Source organism: Symphalangus syndactylus, chromosome 8, assembly GCF_028878055.3.
Source record: "Symphalangus syndactylus isolate Jambi chromosome 8, NHGRI_mSymSyn1-v2.1_pri, whole genome shotgun sequence".
NCBI lineage: Eukaryota > Metazoa > Chordata > Mammalia > Primates > Hylobatidae > Symphalangus > Symphalangus syndactylus.
In genome coordinates this window covers 75,660,941-75,682,478 of record NC_072430.2, presented here as the reverse complement: position 1 = coordinate 75,682,478, position 21,538 = coordinate 75,660,941, and the positions used below count along the sequence as shown (strand labels likewise).

General features: G+C 37.6%; 1 protein-coding gene across 15 annotated transcripts in view; it reads right to left on the bottom strand.

Moving 5' to 3' along the window:
- Positions 1–253: 253 nt before the first annotated feature.
- DYNC1I2 (dynein cytoplasmic 1 intermediate chain 2) overlaps positions 254–21,538 on the bottom strand; it is a 62,353-nt gene continuing 41,068 nt past the window's right edge. For 9 of the 15 annotated variants that reach the window (XM_055289721.2, XM_063644704.1, XM_055289720.2 and 6 more), the window contains 7 exons: positions 20,701–20,847; positions 20,250–20,363; positions 19,814–19,947; positions 18,815–18,959; positions 4,461–4,601; positions 2,721–2,846; positions 254–889 (listed from right to left, as the gene is read on the bottom strand). In XM_055289721.2, coding sequence (XP_055145696.1) covers positions 776–889; positions 2,721–2,846; positions 4,461–4,601; positions 18,815–18,959; positions 19,814–19,947; positions 20,250–20,363; positions 20,701–20,847 — 921 coding nt within the window. In that variant the 3' untranslated portion in view covers positions 254–775. Of the gene's footprint in view, positions 890–2,484; positions 2,847–4,460; positions 4,602–18,814; positions 18,960–19,813; positions 19,948–20,249; positions 20,364–20,700; positions 20,848–21,538 lie in introns of those variants that run through there. The other 6 variants (XM_063644699.1, XM_055289719.2, XM_063644701.1 and 3 more) reach the window with 2 other exon arrangements.

Sequence of the window (21,538 nt, the reverse complement as noted above, 5' to 3'; positions counted from 1 at the left end):
TGGAAAGAATATAAAGTAGTAAAGCAAAAGTTAACCTAGGGGAAATTTTTTCACCAACAGATTATCTAGACACCAATTCATAATGCCCTGGGAGATCTATAGTATATACCACATGGCATATTTAGGGCACACAGCTCTATAGGATTTGAGATGGCTGCTCACAGCAGGAGCTTAAAGAAAGATACGGAAAAATATATTTTATAAAAGATGGAAAAATTCAAGTTGTAAGGAGTAAAAATGAAAATCTGAAAAGTTAACACATATTTGTTTTTATTTATAGGTAACTACCACATGAATTATAAAGACAACAAAGGATGTCAGAATGAACATGGATAGGTGTATGCATACTACGGCTAAGGAGAAACAATGGTCCTACGTATTACGGGTAGTGAGAACATTATCTGTATAACAGGGAACTGTGATTATTTAAAAATATGCAGAACTTATTTCATCTGTGCTTTAGAAATAACTGTATATAGTGTTATAAGTTGAAAAGAACTCAAAATAACTAATACCAAATACACACCTGTGTGTTAGAATTCAAAAAAGCTGCTTTCTGTGAAGTCAATAAGCTATATTAAAAAATGACACAAATCCAAAACAAGATGCATGTTACATATAAAGGGACATTTTAAGTTTCCTTGCTGCATTAAACCCATGGTTTAATCCATGAAATTTCCTTTTAATTATCATTTAGATAGAAGCATGCAAATAGTCTCGGGATCTACTTAAGAACCTTTCCCAAATCCACTAGTTACACTCCCCTTTTCAGGAACTAAGCAGGTATTCGGGTAGCTGCTTCCTCCTCTGCATCAGCTTGGTTTGCATTAATTTCTGCAAGTGTTCGGCCAAACCGTGCCCATTCATCATTGCGGGGAACAGCAATCTGCTATTAAAAGAAAGACAATGTTTTATATACAATGAAATAAAAGATCATTTTACCCACTATTGTTCAGTTTGTTTTCAAATAATTTTTCTGTTAAAAAGTAATAATTGACCTGAATGGCCTTTCCATAATTATGGGGACTATAACAATGATTTACAACATTTCAAAACAAAAGACGGTGTTTGTGAAGTGTGTTGTGACAGCCTCAGAAATGACTTGGCTATTATCACCACCAATGCAAGAGAGAATAACAATGATGCTTTGTAAATATAACTCCTATGCACCATCTCATGGATTTTGCTGGAGAGGAATTCCTTAAATTTTTTTTTTACTGTATTCTTGCACAATTCCTAGTAAGAAACAGTGTTTGAGGCATGGTTCATAAGGGGGCTGGTTTCTTCTAAGTATTTTTGTTTGGAACATAGGTAATCTTTCTTGATACCTTAACTCCTTCATCAAAAGCTGTGCTGCTATTTACCGCTTTAGTGTTGCACTGGTGGCAAAAGAGCCTTGTGATGCTTTACTTCGGAGGCAGTCCAATAACATATATATATATATAATTTTTTTTTTTGAGACAGTCCCACTCTGTTGCCTAGGCTGGAGTGCAGTGGCACAGTGTTGGCTCACTGTAACCTCTGCCTCCAGGTTCAAGTGATTCTCCTGCCTCAGCCTCCCAAGTAGCTGGGATTACAGGCATGTGCCACCACACCTGGCTAATTTTTGTATTTTTAGTAGAGATGGGGTTTTGCCATGTTGGCCAGGCTGGTCTTGAACTCCTGACCTCAGGTGATCTACCCGCCTCATCCTCCCAAAGTGCTGGGATTACAGGTGTGAGCCACTGCGCCTGGCCCCAATAACAAATATTTTTGATAACTGCCATTATAATATCATAGGAGTCTGACACTGTCATGTTAGGGCACAAACCACTCACTGTGGCAAATGACTGTGCCTGTTTATAAATCTACACTATCCAGTAGGGTAGCTACTGGCCACATGTGACTATTTACATTAAAATTAATTAAAATTAAAAATTCAGTTATGCAGTTGTAGTAGCAACACTTAAAGTGTTCGATAGCCATATGTGGCTAGAAGCTACCATATTAGTGCAGGTACAGAACATTTCCATTTGTGCAGATAGTTTAACTGGCTGCTCTAAATGATTAAATCTACCTCCCACCAGATCCAGTTGCTAGAGGCCATGGGATATCCAGAGAGGAGAGAAATCATGAGGCATAGCAAAGGAAAGTGGCTAAGGTCACTTTTTTAACCCCTGGCCAGGGTTAAAAAAGAGGAAATCCATCCTGGGCTTTGTGTTCAGCCAATCAGAGCAGCAAAGATGAGACAGCTGCAGCTTATCCTATTGGATTCCATTACTGTGGCTTTGCATCAAGGCTTCAGAGTCAAGATGCACATTTCATAAAGTCACAGATGGTTCTCAAAAGATACTACTTTTGGTTTCTACTACCTGGCCCAAATTAATGAATACAGAAAAATAAATCTTATTTCAATATCAATAAAACCCCAAAGTCCACCTATAACTCCAAACTTCTCCCCGAAGAATTTCTAATTTCCAGCAATGCATGCTTCAAGAAACACGGTATTTTCAATGTATTTATTGTATTACCCACAAAATCTGTTGCATGGGACACAGACCATTGGGTTTAGAAAGAAAATGTTTCAAGAGTTGCTTCTGTGGTAGAAAGTAAGTTTTATCTTTACAACCATATAGTTTATACAACTCATAAACCTCAAAGCCTAGGGTTAGCCACAAAGATGCCTTTACTACAATGCAACTAAACAGATGTGTCAAAATTATAGGCAGGGAGTCCCATACCTCTCCCACATCGTATATAACAATCTGTCCTTCAGAATCACCCACAGCAATCTCTCTGCCAGAATGGGTCCATCTCACACGATTAAGAGCAGGATTACCCTCCACAAAAATGCTGGCAGTTGGTACCTAAAGTCATTTAAAATAAAGGACAGTGTTGAAAGTTTCATCAAGATTTCTATAAACATGTAAAACAGTAATTCTTCTCTCAATCTGGGTACATTTTTAAAAACAAAGATGAAAACAGGTAAGAATTTCCCCAACTTTCTTCTTCTTCAGTGATATATTATGAATGACATTATAGTCAATCCTTGAAAATGGTTTGGGAAAATAAGTCTTTGTATAAAAAATTCTCAGAAGACTAGACACATTATTTTGAAAGGTCTTCTCTTGAATAAAGAATCCTTTTTTGTTGTTTTAATGTCTTTAAGAAGTCAAGCTGTTTGAAAACACATGGCCAAAACCCATTTAAAAAGAAAACACTTCAAAAGCCCTCATAAGCAGATTATGGTTCAGTTGTAGAGGACAGGAATCACTTGTGCAGCATGTATCTCTTATCAGCTGAAACCTGTATTTGACTCTCTGTTCCTAGAAACAGTTCATACTGAAGGTGCAGTATGAGTCTGTCTAAAGCCTCTTGTTCCATGAGCTAGCCGGAGAGAGCCAGGATAATGGCACCAACACAATGGCACCAGCTCCCTGGAATCTGACTATGCCTCTTCTTTGCTAAGGAAGAAGAGTTTTATTTGCTACACATGAAGCAAACATTCAGTGTTTGGATTCAGACTAAAAGTAAGATAAAATTTTTAAAAAATTTTGAAATTTGACAAAAAAATCCTTATAATTTGTATTAGTCATCCCCAAATAATTTAACCCCATACACAGAATACCAAAATTGTTATAAAGAAATATTAAATTTCAATCCACATTTAATTGTAACCTCAAATCTCTAAGACCAAAATCCAAATTAAGACAACAGAATTGGTACCATTCTAGGTAACTAGGAAGAGATGTGGGAGATCTGAGTTGACTCTCTCTCAACAATTGTTATTGAAAGAAATGCTAATTAATTCTATTACCAACAGCAATATAGAATAGAATTCTAAGAACATTTTTAAGCTTCTCTAAGCTGGTAAAAATACATGTGACTAAAAATAAATAAGAGTTGCAATTAAATTTAATTGCTAATAAGTGATTTTAGTACAGCAATTAGGAAATTTGATAGTTTCTATATTCATTTTATAGTAACACTCTGTTTTCAATCCTTCATGGAAAAAAACTCATCAAAAATCAAAATACATTTTTCCTTCCTTCAAACAAATCAGGCTAAGATTAATGTTTATGGATGATATACAATGCTATCAAGGCTAAGAGATAATTTAGAAATTCAGAATTAAGGTTAACATACTTCAACAGTCTGAAACTGTCTGCTTTCTAGCCTATGAATGAAAAACATCCCAGTTATCTTATGAATGAGACTTTGCCAGGACATTAGAGACATGATAGTGCTTTTCAGAAGTAAAAGGAAATGCCCCAGTGCTCCTGGCAGCATTATTTCTCCCTTTAGTTCTTCGCAGCATGCTGTTTATTATTTAGGGTACAAAGCTTATTTGAGTTCTTTGTGATGAAGCTACAATCAGAGAGCCCTTTTACATTCTTTGGAATAAAAGGAATTTCACAGATTATTCAATAAATACCCAATTTTCTATTTTTCAATGCAATTTTTGTTATTTTCCTGCTCACCTCTGTGTCATTATTGAGATTCCACAAATCCAATCTCCCCATGCCATCCACACAGGCAAACAGGGCTGGGTGGGTAGGTGACCACATAACATCATAAACATAGTCTGCATTATCTTCAAATGAATACAAAGGCTTGTTATTCTGAAAGAGAAAAGTTGATTCTTAGCATAGTCCATATATGACATACAAATCATTAAACTACTTATCACTGGAAAAAAAATGACATACATTCAACAGGTATGATAACATTTTATGATATTTAACTCAGCCTAGAAAAAGTTCCTATAATTTGTTTCACTACAGAATCACCTGGTATTGTAAACTCAGAATCAACTATTGATTGCATTTTCTTTTTAACTTGTAGATGCTATACTGTTTAAAAAAAGAAATAGAACATGCTTCAAAAACATTTGTCAATGAGAAGATTCTGGGAAGATAACAGCAATAGCAGTGTACTTTTTAAATCTCCTCTAGATCTCCCCATATACTCAGATAAAGCAATGAGGGCAGGAAGAGCAAAGGTTCACAGACAGCATCTACAGCAGAATCAGGAGACAAACTTCCAAATAAAATCAGGTGTAAACAAACCTCTGACAACTACAAGACTTGCATGGTATCAGTATGTGTGTGGGAAGAAGATGAAAGAAGGCACGAGAACTTCCGACAGGTGGAGAACAGAACCTCACAGTCATAGCAGATGCTCACTGGACAGTGTGGAGGGCTAATCTGAGAACAGCAGCAAAAACTAGGAGGCAGTTTGGCACAATTCCACTTATAAACACATTTGACCCTTGAACAATACAGGTTTGAACTGCACAGATCCACTTATACTCATATTTTCTTCTGCCTCTGCCACCCCCGGGACAGCACAACCAACCCTTCCTTTCTTTTCCTCCTCAGCCTATTCAACTGTGAAGATGATAAGGATGAAGACCTTTATGACGATCCACATCCACTTAATGCATAGTAAATATATTTTCTCTTCTTTATGATTTTCTTAACGTCTTCATTTCTTTAGCTTGCCCTTAAGATGACAGTATATAATACATATAACATAAAAAAATGTGTTAATCAACAGTTTCTGTTGTCAGAAAGGTTTCTGGTCAGCAGTAGGCTATTAGTAGTTAAGTTTTTTGGAAGTCAGAAGTTATATGTGGATTTTGAACTGCTGGGATGGGCACTGGCACCCCTAACCCCTGCATTATTCAAGGGTCAACTGTAAATGCAAGCGGACTAGAGTGCAGTATAAGTAAGTTCTCATGGTACAGTCTGGGTGCTATAAATTCTCAAAATTAGCAAATCAAAAGTTCCTTTCCAAGACAAAGTCTCACAGAAGAGAAACTGCTGGGAGTAGAATCCAAGTTATAGAATGCCAGACAAAAGAGACAAAGCAATAAGTTCAGATAGAAGTGGTGGAGAGAAGCAGAAAAGGCACATCTCAGAAAGCACAAGGTACATGTATTCTCACTTTGCAAAAGCCAGAGAAGAGAGAGCTTTAACCTAGAAAATGAACTAGGAAAGCTATCCTTGCCCATTTCCTCCTCCTAAAAGTACACAAAAATTCATTTCACTAGCAGACAATAGCAAAGAAAAGGATCTCAGTCAGATTCCATAAAAGTTATTGTGGTGTCAAGAAAATTAGACAGGAAAGGAATAGTCTTTTCAAGAAATGGTGCTGGGAAAACTAGATATACATATGCAAAAGAATAAAGCTGGCCCAGGTGCCATGGCTCATGCCTGTAATCCCAGCACTTTGAGAAGCTGAGGTGGGTGGATCACATGAGCTCAGGAGCTTGAGACCAGCTTGGCAACGTGGCAAAACCCTGTCTCCACAAAAAATACAAAAATTAGCTGAGCATGGTGGCATGCACCTATAGTCTCAGCTACCTGGGGGGCTGAGATGGGTGGATGGTTTGAGCCCAGGATGTCGAGGCTGCAGTGAGCTGAGATCACGCCACTGCACTCCAGCCTAGGCAATGGGAGTGAGATCTTATCTCAAAAAGATAAAAAAATAAAAAAAGTAAAGCTGGATCCCTCCTTCCTGACGTCATATAGAAAAATTAACTCAAATGTATCACAGATCTAAATGGAAAGTAAAACTGTGAAACTTTTTTTTTTTTTCTGAGACCGCATCTCGCTCTGTCGCCCAGGCTGGAGTACAGTCGTGTGATCTCAGCTCACTGGGTTCAAGCGATTCTCCTGCCTCAATCTCCCAAGTAGCTGGGATTATAGGCATGCACCACCATGCTCAGCTAATTTTTCTATTTTTAGTAGTGAAGGGGTTTCACCACGTTGGCCAGGCTGGTCTTAAACTCCTGACCTCAGGTGATCCACCCACCTCGGCCTCCGAAAAGTGCTAGGATTACAGGCGTGAGCCACCATGCCTGGCCAAAACTATGAAACTCTTAAAGGAAGCATACAAGTAAATCTTTGTGACCTTGAACTCAGCAATGATTTCTCAGTTGAGAAGCCAAAAGCACAATGACAAAAGCAAAAGTAGGTAAACTGAGCTACATCAAAATTAAATACTTTTGGGCTTCAAATGATATCAAGAAAGTGAAAAGAGAGCCTAAACAATGTGAGAAAATATTTGCAAACCATGTATCTGATACATCACTGTGTCTACAGTGCTTACAATAGCCTATAAGTATTAATACATGAAAAGATGCTCAACATCATTAGTCGTGAGAGGAATGCAAATCAAAACCACAATGAGGTATCACTTCATACCACTAGGATAGCTAGAATAAAAAAGTAACAAATGTTGGTGAAGATACAGGAAATCAGAACCTTCATACCTTGCTGGGGAATGTAAAATGGTGCTGCCACTTGAAAAACAGTTTGGTAGCTCCTCAACAGGCTAATTAGTCACCATGTGACCCAACAATCCCACTCCTAGGTATATACCCGAGAGAAATAAAAACTTGCACATTCACAGCAGCATTATTCATAATAGCCAAAAAGCAGAAGCAACTGAAGTGTTCATCTGATGAATGGATAAACAAAAAGTGGTATATCTATACAATGGGGTATCATTCAGCTAGAAAAGGAACAATACATTGATACAAGAAGTATCAATATGAAGGGATGACCCTTGAAAACATTATGCAAAGTGAGAGAAGCCAGTACACAATTGTATGATTCCATGAAATGTCCATGAACTGTCCATAACAGGCAGACCCAAAGAGATAGAAAGTAGATTGATTAGTGGTTGATTAGTGGTTTTCAGGAGCTGTGGGGGTAGGGGAGGATGTGGAGTGACTGCTAATGGGTATAACGTCTCTTTCTAAAATTTGAAAATGTTCTAAAATTAGATACTGGCAATAATGCATGCCTCTGTGAATATACTAAGAACCACTGAATTGTATACTTTAAAAGAGTGAATTTCATGGTATAAGGATTTTGCTCAATAAAACTGTTATTTAAAAAGAAACTTATTTTAAAAGAAGCGATAAGGTGATTTAAAAAAAAAAGTGATGAAGATCAGCAAAGGTACATCTACAATGGCAGGTCCTGAAGAAGAAAACCAAAGCAGTAATACAGAACAAATACCAAAAACAACTCAAAAGAACTCTCCTAAAATAAAAGACAGCTTGAAACTACATATTGAAAGGGTATCCTGTGTTTCTAGGAACACTGACCCTCTAAAGAAAAGGGAAAAAATCATTTGATCACCCACATTTTAAAAAAAGACCAAATCGCAAGTAGGAAAAAGAAAATCAGATTGTCATCAGATTTTGTGACAGCAATGCTTTTTTCCAGAAGTCCACAGAGTAACTAAGGTATGCAAAGAAAGAAAGTGTAAATCATGGATTTTATAAACAATCAAACTAATCTCCATAATCAGGTACTTTCGTGGAATATGGGAATAATGCACCTGTGGGCACGTTCTGCATCATGTACTACAGAATGAGCTTCAGATGACCAAAAAGACTGAAGAGACGTTAACGTAAGGTCTGGTGGATAACCAAGTCATTTATGAGGGTAAACGTCTCATTACGGAAACAAACAATCTGAAACCACACACATTAATATGAATGACACCACAGGAATGCAAAATCAAGACTGAGAAACCCCACAGGATCAACCTGACAGAGACCAACCTGGTTTCTTCCTCGAGAATAAAACAGCAAGAAAAAAAAGAGGGATGCAAGCCCTACTTTAAAGAGGAACTTAAAAGATACGTCAATTGTGGGTGGGCTTGGTGGCTCAAAATCGCAGGACTTTGGGAGGCCGAGGAGGGCCGAGGCAGGCGGATCACTTGAGGCCAGGAGTTTGAGACCAGCCTGGCCAACATGGTGAAACCCTGTCTCTACAAAAAATATAAAAATTAGCCAGGCATGGTGGCAGGCACCTGTGATCCCAGCTACTCGGGAGGCTGAGGCATAAGAATCACTTGAACCCAGGAGACAGAGGTTGCAGTGAGCCAAGATTGCGCCACTGCACTCCAGCCTGGGCAAGAGTGAGATTCTGTCTCAAAAAAAAAAAAAAAAGAGAGAGAGAGAGAGAGATATGTCAATCGCAAATGGACGGCCCTCCTTTGGATCCTGCTTCAAATAAATAGTAAAAAGAAAAAAAAAATTGAACACTGATAGGCCATTTGATGAAAATAAGGAGCCAATGTTCGTTTTGGGGGGTTTAATAATGATATGGTAATATTTTTTAAAGAGGTTTTTATTTTTTAGAAATACATAATGAATATTTATAGTTGAAATGGTATGTATAGGCTTGATTTTAAATATTGCAGAGGTTAAGTATAGACAAGATTGGTCATGTGTTAACTGTGGAAGGTGGGAACAATAATGGCTTCATTATATTATTCCCTCTGCTTTTGTATCTGAGATTTTCCATAATAAAATGTTTTAAAATTGTGAATTAAAATTTTTCAGATATGACAGTAAATGTCAACAGCATGATCATTTTAATAGCCAAAATGTTTGTTTTTAATTTAAAAACCAAAATTTTAATAAAACTTAAACCTAAGCTAAACACAAAAATTAAAAGCCTTTTTCTTTTACAATCACTATCTGTCACTCTCCCTGATAACACTACCAAACGAAGTCTCACTCTGAGAAGGGGGTTTTCTTTTTTTTTTTTTCCACTCTTGTTGCCCAGGCTGGAGTGCAATGGTGTGATCTTGGCTCAGTGCAACCTCCGCCTCCCTAGGAGCTGGGATTACAGGCATGCACCACCACACATGGCTAATTTTGTATTTTTAGTAGAGATGGGGTTTCACCATGTTGGCCAGGCTGGCCTTGAACTCCTGACCTCTGGTGATCCACCTGCCTTGGCCTCCCAAAGTGCTGGGATTACAGGCATGAGCCACCGTGCCTGGCTGAGAAGGTGGTTTTCAACCTAGGATGTGCACAATCATCTGCAGAGCTTTTGAAAAATACAGATGCAGGGCTCAACTCCAGACGCACTTCATCGGTTATCTCTGCTGTTGCTCCACTAGTGATTCTGATGCACACCAATGATTAAGAACCACTGTGCTAAGGCCTCTGACTCCTGAGGTGATAGTGTACTTCTTCAAAAACAGCTTATTTTTAGGCAATGTTATGTATTCCATCAAAGACCAAGTAATTCCACTCTAGGTATATACCCAACAGAAATGAGTGCTTATGGCCATCAAAAGACATCTACAATTATGCTCACAACAACACTATTTGTAATGGCCCCCAACTGGAATTAATGCAAATACCATCAGCAGTAGAATGGATAAATTGTGGTATATTTACATAATGGAATAGTATACAGCAGAGAGAATGAATAATCTACAACTAACCTAGCAAATATGAATGAATCTCACAAACATAATGTTGAGCAAAAGAAGCCAGACACAAATGAGTATCTTTTTTCTTTTTTTTTTTTTTTGAGCTGGAGTTTCGTTCCTGTCTCCCAGGCTGGAGCGCAATGGCGCGATCTCAGCTCACTGCAACCTCCACCTCCCGGGTTCTAGCGATTCTCCTGCCTCAGCCTCCCAGGTAGCTGGGATTACAGGCGTGTGCCACCATGCCCAGCTAATTTTTGTATTTTTAGTAGAGATGGGGTTTCACCACGTTGGCCAGGCTGGTCTCGAACTCCTGACCTCAGATGATCTGCCTGCCTCGGCCTCCCAAAGTGCTGGAATTACAGCAGTTAGCTACTGCGCCTGGTTGAGTATTTTCTACTCTATGATTCCATTTTTATATGATACAAAAAAAAAGCTACATGCAAATTAGATTAAAACTTATTTGTATTTATAATATAAAAGAAGACTGCTAAATGTATCAGGAAACGGTTACTAGGCTGAGTACCTGGGTGATGGAATAATCTGTACAACAAACCCCCGTGACATGATTTTACCTATATAACAAACCTGCAAACGTACCCCTGAACCTGAAAGTTAAAAAAAAAATTCATCTGCTCAGTGGATGAATATGCAGCCAGAGACAAAAACAGGATGCATTGTAACTGGGTAAAAGATTACAATAAAAAGAAAAACAAGGCTGGGTGTAACCCAACCACTTTGGGAGCCCGAGGCAGGCAGATCACTTGAGGCCAGGAGTTCGAGACCAGCCTGGCCAAGCATGGTGAAACCCTGTCTCTACTAAAAATGCAAAAATTAATTAGGCATGGTGGCACATGCCTATAACCCGAGCTGTTTGGGAGGCTGAGGCATGATAATCGCTCGAACCTGGGAGGTGGAGGTTGCAATGAGCCGAGATCACCCCACTGCACTCCAGCCTGGGCAACAGAGTATGGTCAGGAGTCAAGCCATATTTTTCTTAAGCTCTTTAAGGTTGTACGCTGAATTGAATAGTGTCTTCCAAAATTCGTGTCTACCTGATATCTGTAAATGTGACCTTATTTGGAAATAGGGCCTTCGCAGATGTAATCAAGTTAAGATGAGGTCATATTGAATTAGGGTGGGTCCTAAATCTAGCATGACTGGTATCCTTAAAAAAAGAGAAAAATTCGGACACAAACAGGTAGAATGCCATCTGATGACAGTGGCAGAGGCTGGAATGACGGTAGCTGCAAGCCAATGAACAGCAAGGATTGCTGGCAACCATCAGAAGCCAGGAGAGAGACAAGAAATGGATTCTCCGTTCAGAACCTCCAAAAGTAACTAGCCTGTCAACACCTTGATTTTGGACTTCTAGCCTCCAGAAATGTGAAAGAATAAATTTCTAGTTGTTTTAAGCCACGCAGTTTGTGGTAATTTGTTATGGCAGCTTTGGGAAAAGAATATAGATTATTTTTCAAAGCTGGGGTAAGTGGGGAGTTCTAGATTAATAACAAAGAGAGTACCTACATTAAACACGTGAAGATAATAGTGAGATGCTTCCTAGAGAATTGGGAAATAAATATGTCATCAGTTTGGATCAGAAGAGAAATAAATGGATTCTCTTCCAAAGAAATGGATTCCAAGGTCAAAAATACCTTTCTATATAACTTGACTGAATATATTAACTTTTTGAGACCAAATGTGTCTATTAAAATAGAAATACAAAGAAACAGTCTTACAAGGAAAATGAAGACAGTACCCATTCAAGCATCGTCCAGGAGAAAGGGAGTCTCAACCAATGGATTTTGAGAATTACTACCCCATGGCAAGGCTAGAATGAATCAGGCTATCTTAGCTTGGTGCCATTAAACATTCAAATTATAAAACTTCTTTTGTTCCAACTCCCTACTCACCAAGCAATCTTCTGATTATAATTTGGCTTCCCATGTGGATTGTCTACAGGGAAACAATGAGCTGGTCAGGCTCACAGGAGTATCTGGGCCTTCTGGCAATTATGTTTTTCATTGTAAATTAATAAACTGACATTCTCCAATGTACCAGTGTCTTAGGAGCCTGTTAGCTCCAGTTAGCACTCCCTGTCTAATCAACTCTAGTATACTGATTAAATTGAGTTTCTGAATATGCAAAGGAGAGGCTGGACATTGGCCAGTAGCAAGTTACTGAGGCAAATGCTGCTGCGCAGGCCTGGGTCCAGATGAATAGGCAGCCTTCCCTACGAACACCCAACTTCAAAGCATTTTTTTCATCTTAACTTGTCTAAATATGCATAGTTGTTATTCTAAGGACTAGAAGGAACTTTTAACCCTGTTTTAATGCTGGTGCCCTTTGAGAGTTAACTAAGTAAGCTATTAATATAAGGAGGGGTTCTAAGACTTATCAGAAAGTGTGAATAATTTCAAGATGTGTATGGACTACAAAAGTGTGAAAACTCCCCCTTCCAAGAAATTACCACATTAACAATCTTAACTTCGTCATTTCATGGTAAATATGGTTCTGATAAGCATTTGTGCACACATCTCAAAATCCATCTTGTCCCCAAGTAAATAATTCTTATGTTTTAACAGCAATCTGTAACAAGTATGGTTAAATGTGGTAGAACATTAAGCGAATCTACCAGGTCTACCCATAATCAAACTCTTCTAGAATTCTTGTTACCCTGTGGAAGCTTTCACTCCTTATTCTCTCAGCCATTTTTCAGACCTGCCAAAGTGCTTCTGTTGTGAATTTAAAATTTGGTATTTTGAGATGGTAACAGAGTCTTTTAAATATATTAGAAGCACTGTCTTTATTGGTTTAAACTTCCATACATGGAAAATCATCTATTTCTGTTTGTCTTCTATACAGGTTGAATATCCCTTATCAGAAATGCTTGGAACCAGAAGTGTTTCAGATTTCAAATATTTTTGGATTTTTGAATACCTGCATTATACTTATGGTTGAGCATTCCTAATCTGAAATGTGAAATGCTTCAATGAACATTTCCTTTGAACGTCACATTAGTGGTCAAAAAGTTTTGAATTCTGGAGCATTTCAGACTTTGAATTTTCAGATTAGGGTGCTCAGCCTGTATTAAAAATAGTTGAGTTCAATAAAATAATGAAAACAAGTCAATGAACCAGAACTCTGTGACTGAATTATAAATCTCTGGCTAGGCAAAGATTAGTGGCTAGCTGTAGAAGTAGATTACTTTAAACTAAATTTGAGGCTGTGCCAAACTGAGATTCCCAGGGATTTTTAAGACGACTCATAGAAAGAGAGAAAAGGAAGAAATCTTGTTTTGCTATCAGGGCAGAGCCAGATCTTAAGGACACAAAGGTACAGCAATATCTCATGATTCAGTCTTCCAATTTATGAGGACTCAATTCCTTGAGTCAACGAGCACTTAAAAAGTAGAGGCAGAGAAGCAAAATATTTAAAATCTGTTAAATTCATGAGTGTGAAGACTCTGGTTTAAAAGTTTAAAATGAAATTGGAACAATGTGCTTAAAGAGAGATTATTTAAAAACACTGCCTATTACTCTTTACCATTCATTATTAATTAACATTGCCCATCAGTCATTATTACAGCATAGAGGCTCTATCAGTTTTTCAGCAGGGCAGAAATAAATACCAGCAACACAATTAACCAGGAAGTGTAAATTGACATTGGAGCCACGGTATGGCCAAATATAAAAGTATTCACTCAACAGAGTGTTCCTTCTCTACCCTTCACAGAGTGGAACTACTTGTGTGAAGAAAAGTTAGAATAAAGGGTAATTCTTCTGATAAAGTTTCAGAGAGTCCTTGGGCATTTATAAAAACACTGTGTTCTATGGTGGCCCATCCTTTGTACACTAACACTGGAGGGATGTTGGGGGCAGGGTGAGAGGCATGTATCCCAATTGAATGAATAAATGAGTCTTCTATATAAGGCTCAAGGAAGGAAGCAATGCCTAGCCTAATTAGCAAAGAAAGAGATATGCCCACTTGCCATTCTTATTCAGAAGGCACTTCTATGTTGAAACACATTAAAATACAAGAATAAAAATATCAACCGCCCCTCAACTAGCTGTGCAGTACCACAAAAGCAGTATCAATCAGTCTGCTATCACAAGATAAGTTCTGTCCTTGATTAGTCAAGATGAACTCTTTATTTTCAAATCCTATTATTAATGTATATAAGGATGGAAGTCTCAAATTTAAAGCCAAAGGATGCTGGCAAACTGACACTCTGAGAGAGTAAAAAACAAACTAGAAATAGATAAAAGATTATTTCACACACAGACTGGGAACAGAATAGGGAACCCAGAAATAAGACCGCACACCTACAATCATCATCTTTGACAAACCTGACAAAAAAACAAGCAATGGAGAATGGATTCCCTGTTTAACAATGGTGCTGGGAGAACTGGCTAGCCATATGTAGAAAACTGAAACTAGACCCCTTCCTTACATTTTATACAAAAATTAACTCAAGATGGATTAAAGACTTAAATGTAAAACCCCAAACTACAAAAAAACCTAGAAGAAATCCTAGACAATACCATTCAGTACATAGCCACGGGCAAAAATTTCATGATGAAAAGGCCCAAAGCAATTGCAACAAAAGCAAAATTTGACAAATGGGATCTAATTAAAGAGCCTCTACACAGCAAAAAACAAAAACAAAAAAACCCCTAAAAAACAAAAAAAACTATTGAGTAAACAGACAACTTAGAGAAAGGGAGAAAAATTCTACAACCTATGAATCTGACAAAGGTCTAATATCCAGCATCTATAAGGAAGTTAAATTTACAAGAAAACAACCCCATTAGAAAGAGGGCAAAGGACATGAACATCCTGATCATTAGAGAAATGCATCACTGATCATTAGAGAAATGCAAATCAAAACCACAATGAGATACCCATCTCGTGCCAGTCAGAATGACTATTATTAAAAAGCAAAAAAAAAAAAAAAAAAAAAAGATGCTGGCAAGGTTGTGGAGAAAAAGGAACGTTTTTACACTGTTGGTGGGAATATCAACCATTATGGAAGACAATGTGGTGATTCCTTAAAGACCTAGAGACAGACATACCTTTTGACCTGGCAATCCCATTACTGGGTATATACCCAAAGGAGTATCAATCACTTTATTATAAAGACACTAGCAAAGACATGGAATCAGCCTAAATGCCAATTAATGGTAGATGGGATAAAGAAAATGTGGTACATATACACCACAGAATACTCCGCAGCCATAAGAAGGAATGAGATCATGTCCTATGTGGGGACACTGATTAAGCTGGAGGCCATTATCCTTAGCAAACCAATGCAGGAACAGAAAACCAAATACCACATGTTCTCACTTATAAATGGGAGCTAAACAATGAACATACACGTAGACACATAGAGGAGAACAACTCACACTGGGGCCTACCGAAGGGTGAGAGTGGGAGGAGGGAGAGGCTCAGGAAAAATAACTAATGGATACTAGGCTTAATACCTGGGTGATACAATAATCTGTATAACAAACCCACACATCCTTTACTTGTACCTTCGAATGTAAAATAAAAGTTTTTAAAAAAAGATTACTTTCAATTACTGAAAAGGAAGTTGGCCAACAATCTAACAAAAATGTGCCTCCTGTGGCCATACATGGGATTACTAAGATGAAAGCACATCTAAAAATCTAGCAACTTACATGGCTGTATGAAGCCTTTGGAGAAATAGTTGGCTTCATCTCACCAATTCTGCATCTTGCTTTGGTTTTATAGGTTTATCTGAAATACTTGGAACCAGAAGCATTTGAGATTTTGGACTTTTTCAGATTTTAGAATACAGTAAGTCCTCACTTAACATCATTTATAGGTTCTTGGAAATTGTGATGTTAAGCAAAACAACATAAAACAAAACCAGTTTTACCACAGGCTAATTGATATAAACAAGAGTTAAGTCCCTATGGCATTTATCTGGTCATAAAAACATCATCAAATTTCTAAATAATGACCTTAAACACTTCAAATATTAAGCACTGAAATAAAATGTGAGCTATACATACAATTCAGAAAGATTATCATTACTTTTTCAGGTGGAGTTTTGCTCTTGTCACCCAGGCTGGAGTGCAATGGCACAGTCTCGGCTCACTGCAACCTCCTCCTGCTGGGTTCAAGTGATTCTCCTGCCTCAGCCTCCCGAGTAGCTAGGAATACAGGTGCCCGCTACCATGCCCAGCTCATTTTCGTATTTTCAGTGAGACGGGGTTTCACCATGTTGGCTGGGCTGGTCTCAAACTCCTGACCTCAGGTGATCCACTCACCTCGGCCTCCCAAAGTGCTGGGATTACAGGTGTAAGCCCCCCTGCCTGGTCACATTTGAGAAAGAATCATAAAAACAAGATAATTATTAACTCAATTTTTGGTGAAGAGGTGGTGGGTTAAATCAAGGAATAAATGTTTTGCAAAGTGAAAATTGTAAGGAGCACACCCTATCACCAGGCAGTTCTAAAACAATGACAAAAACGGAAGGCTCGCTGAGCAGTTTCATACTGCATCCTTCAACTGTCATGCCTTTGTATGATTACTATGTATCTTACAAATTTTTATTTTACGACAACTTGTATTCATTCATTCATTCATTTTCCAACTTGCTTTTCCCAGTTCAAGGTCACAGCTGGTCACAGCACAAGACAGGAACCCACCATGGACAGGATGCCATTCTATCGCAGGGCACACTCAGACACACCCACACTCATTCAGACTGGGACAATTTAGACACACCAGTTGAGCAATCCTCCCACCTCAGCCTCCCAAGTAGCTAGGACCACAGGTGCACACCACCATGCATGGCTAATTTTTAAATTTTTTGTAAACATGGGGTCTCCTTCTGTTACCCAGACTGGTCTTGAACTCCTGGGCTCAAGCAATCCTTCTGCCTCAGCCTCCCAAAGTGCTGGGATTACAGGAGTGAGCCACTGAGCCCGGCCAATGTTTTTTCTTGTCAATTTTATGACAAAACACACTGTTTGATGACCTGCTTTATTTGTGTTATACTTATGGTTATACATCTCTAATCCAAAAATCCAAAATCCAAAATGCTCCAATGAATGTTTCCTTTGAGTGTCATACCTGTGCTCAAAGAGTTTTGAATTCTGGAGCATTACAGATTAGGGATGCTCAGCCTGTGCTAGCTAGATTATGCGTTTCTTTGCTTGTGAGCTTTGAGAATCTTCTTCTACCTTTTCCCACTGTATAAATTTCATTAGAAGAATAAAAATTCAAGAACAATCCAAGAAAGGAAAGAGATGACTTATTAAATGTATTCAGGCTCTGTCTGATCCCCATTAAGAGGTAAAAGAGAAACTAAACATTGGTAAGTGCCTATTATTTGCTGGACACTGTGTTAAGCATCTGTTTCATTTATTAGAGTTAAGGTAAACACTATTTTTATATCTGCTAATGACAAACCTGAAAATGCTCAATTTTAAAAGGCAAGCTTTTAGAGGCAAAGTTTTCTAACCTGTTTCATTATCAGACAGAAAGGAGGCATCAAGAAAGGACAAGAATGAATAATGAGTTCATCCCAGACTTCTAAGGCCAACACTTGATAAATAATTAGGAGTTCACTAAAACAGTGAAGAACATCTCTTACATTAGGTTTTCTCACAGAAACTGGAGAACCAAAGATCTCTAAACTTTGTCTCATGATGAATTATTTAAAAAGTCAATATTTAGGATAAGGCAGATAGAAACAGAAAAAAAACCCTTGGAATTTAAATTAAATAGAATCGGATGCTGGGTATGCATTTTCCCAGCAATAATGTAATAACGCAGAAAAACTAGATGGCAAAGTTAAGGCACTTTAATTATAAAATGAGATTAAATGAAATTACAAGTCTATCACAGGAGGTAATGTTGCCTACTTGGATTTGTCTTGAGACTTTCAACAGGTCAAGACAATGTCACATTTATCTGGAATTGCTGGAGGATCAGGAATCATTTTATCACATGAATGGGTTTTTAAAATACTAAAGTTTATTAAAACCAAAATAAATGATTTAAACTGCTTACCATAGAATAACAAAAAATATATGCATCCATGCTTTTACACAATGCTTTCCTAAGGATTCCCGTTTACTACATACAGCCATATTATACAGCACTTATTGTAAATCAGTTTCTCTCTCTTTTCCCTATTTCCCATCAACTCTGTGACCCACTGTAGTTATGAATAACCTGTTAAAAACTCTCCAAAGAGCAAATGCATAGCTTTTGTGCTGAGCTGAATGACAACTATATGAGGTGCCATGCGAGATACTCAGGGCTTTTTCCCCAATGCAGTTCAGGGTAAACAGTTATATGCTCGAAAAGACTGAAGTGGTGGGAAGACTGGTCTTTGATTCTGTGTAAGGTTACCATACTTGTTAGCATACTTTTATAAAAACTACAACATCTAGTAGTTCACTCATGCTCTGTGTAACTTCTTAGCAGGCTTCATCTATTGGCAAACAATTATGATTTAAAAGGTTTTCATCATTCCTATGTAGTATTAGATCACCGCCTTGTGTCAGAAACCTGAGCAAATAGCAGACATCTATATTTTAGATACCTTAGTTGTCCAAAGCTTTACTGTCCAGTCAAACGATGAAGTGACAAAAAGATGTGAGAAGTCTACTGCTCCAACAGCTGCATGACAATGGATGCCAGTGATTGGTCCTTGATGCCCCTCAAACATCTCACTGATTCCAGCTTTGCTAATTTCATAAAAGTGAAAATGTTAGAGAAGTCTCCTGTAAGTAGACCAATTACATACACATTTTATTATAGGTTTATGTATCAGGCCTTGACTTAATTTTGACAGACTTAACACTGTGCTCATAACTTATCAGAATTAACTTTGTTGAGTGTTATTCCATCCACATTTGGTAACTCTACTAAAACAATAAGTACCTTTGGAACTGTAAACATCATGCTGTTGACAACGGACCTCAAAAGTCCAATATCTGAAATGGTGTAACAGAAACAAAGATCTCTACATTTAAGAGAGACAATCTGGGCTACTTTTAAAACAAAAGCTTTGAAGTGAAGGTGATCTATATTTGAGATGAAATCTGGACACTCAATTTTTTTTTTAAGGACGCAATAAGGTACAGCTAGACAATTTCAAAACAGACAGAATGGAAGGAGAAAATTACTCAGTTTAAAATATGTATGTGACATTACTGTACAATTATCAGGAGACTGAACTAATGCTGAAAGTCCAAATAAATCAAAAGGGGAAACAGCTGAAAATCTCTTATAAGTCTATAGGTCAATATTGGCATGTGCATATTGTATTTGTAACTACTGAATGTTCCTGCCTATCTCTAACTTACATGAGTATATGCACACACAAAACCACAACCCACAGAATCTAGAACACATCATGAATCCAAAATTATCTTTTATACAAAAAGGTATTAAGTTTTAATTTTATGTGCCTGAACACAAAAAATCTGCCACAAATAACAAGTAGATCTATGACAGATTTCTACTTAAATAAGACAATTTGTTTCAATGGGATTAAAGGAAGAATTTTAAATTATTGCAAATTCCAGTTTAGGTTTACCTGCCATGGCGGCATGCTGTGTACACAGAACCTTCTTCACTCCCAACAACAAAGTTGTTGACATCTCCAACAGGGAAGGACATAGATGTCACAGCTACTGCTTTTGACTGTTTATGAACCAACTCCATGCTATCCTACATAGAAAAACCTGAGAAAATTAGTTTGTAAACTTGCAATTTTAAATTTCTGTAGAAAAACCTCTAGTCTTTGATTGTAAACAATTCTTTTACTGTATTATTTACATAAATCTAAATTAAATGAAGCAGGTTTCAAAGTAAAATATATATATAAACAAACTATATTAGACATGTTTCAGCTTATAAACTGTTGTAACACTACAGTTTTATAAAAGTTTATGAGAAACATAAGTTGAGGTACACATACACTTAAAACATAACATTTGCCTCAAAATTTCAGTTTCCCAAGTTTAACCCACCTGTGGATGGGAAAGCATGTCCAGGCTCCATGAACAAATTTTTCCATCAGTAGAGATGCTAATCAGATTGTGAGCATTTTGTGTTCCAACAACATTTACACAATATACAGGGTGCTAGAGATATTAAAAAAAGTTTTCAGGGATTATTTTACCAAAAAGCAAAACAAAATTTTTAGTCTAATTATAAGCATTCTGTTTATTATCAAGTCTCATAACTTGTGGGTATTCTTAATGTGAAGTTTGCTATTAACAAAATGTCGCAGAAGAGAGATGAGTTTCTAATAAATCTCCAAAAAAAAAAAAAACAGCCTTCATTCTTGGTTGTTAAATGGTGAGGAATTCATACACCAAAGGAAGCACATTCTGAGATGACTCTGATGGCCACTATTAAGTATTATAGCTAAGGGTGAAGGAGCACAGAAGCCTAATGGAAATAACCTTATTTACTTACTGTGTGTGCAGCTGCTGACAGTGGAGTTCTTTGCACTGGAGTTCTTTTATTGCTACGGTTATCCCAAAGCACAATTTGGCCTGAATATGTACCACCAACAACAAGATTTGGATGAAATTTTGCAAACGTGGCAGACATCACAGCTGACTGCAAATAAGTAAGATTTTTATACTTGAGATGCAAATGGAAAAAGCCTGACAAGTTCTAAAAATCTATTATCCGAAACATTTCTTTCTTCATTGTATGGTATTAGAGGTTATAAAAACAACTAAGTAAATTAACTAAAAGTGTTCACTGTTTCAGAAATATAAAAATATATCTTTAAGATATTTTTGGCTTAAAAGTCCAATGTAATGGCTGTTTACATAAGCAGGTTTAACCAATTTATCAAAGAAAGCAAAAAGTTATTTCAGTTAACTACAGTATTAAAAAGATAGGCCGGGCGCGGTGGCTCACGCTTGTAATCCCAGCACTTTGGGAGGCCGAGGCGGGCGGATCACGAGGTCAGGAGATCGAGACCACGGTGAAACCCGGTCTCTACTAAAAATAGAAAAAAATTAGCCGGGCGTGATGGCGGGCGCCTGTAGTCCCAGCTACTCGGAGAGGCTGAGGCAGGAGAATGGCATGAACCCGGGAGGCGGAACTTGCAGTGAGCCGAGATTGCGCCACTGCACTCCAGCCTGGGCGACAGAGCGAGACTCCGTCTCAAAAAAAAAAAAAAAAAAAAAAAAAAAGATAACTAGCCCCGAATTAGACTCTGACAGTAATCTAACAGTAGAGTACACGGTAGTTTAATTCAAGTTAAGTGCTTATTCAAGATTAAGACATTATTAAAAGA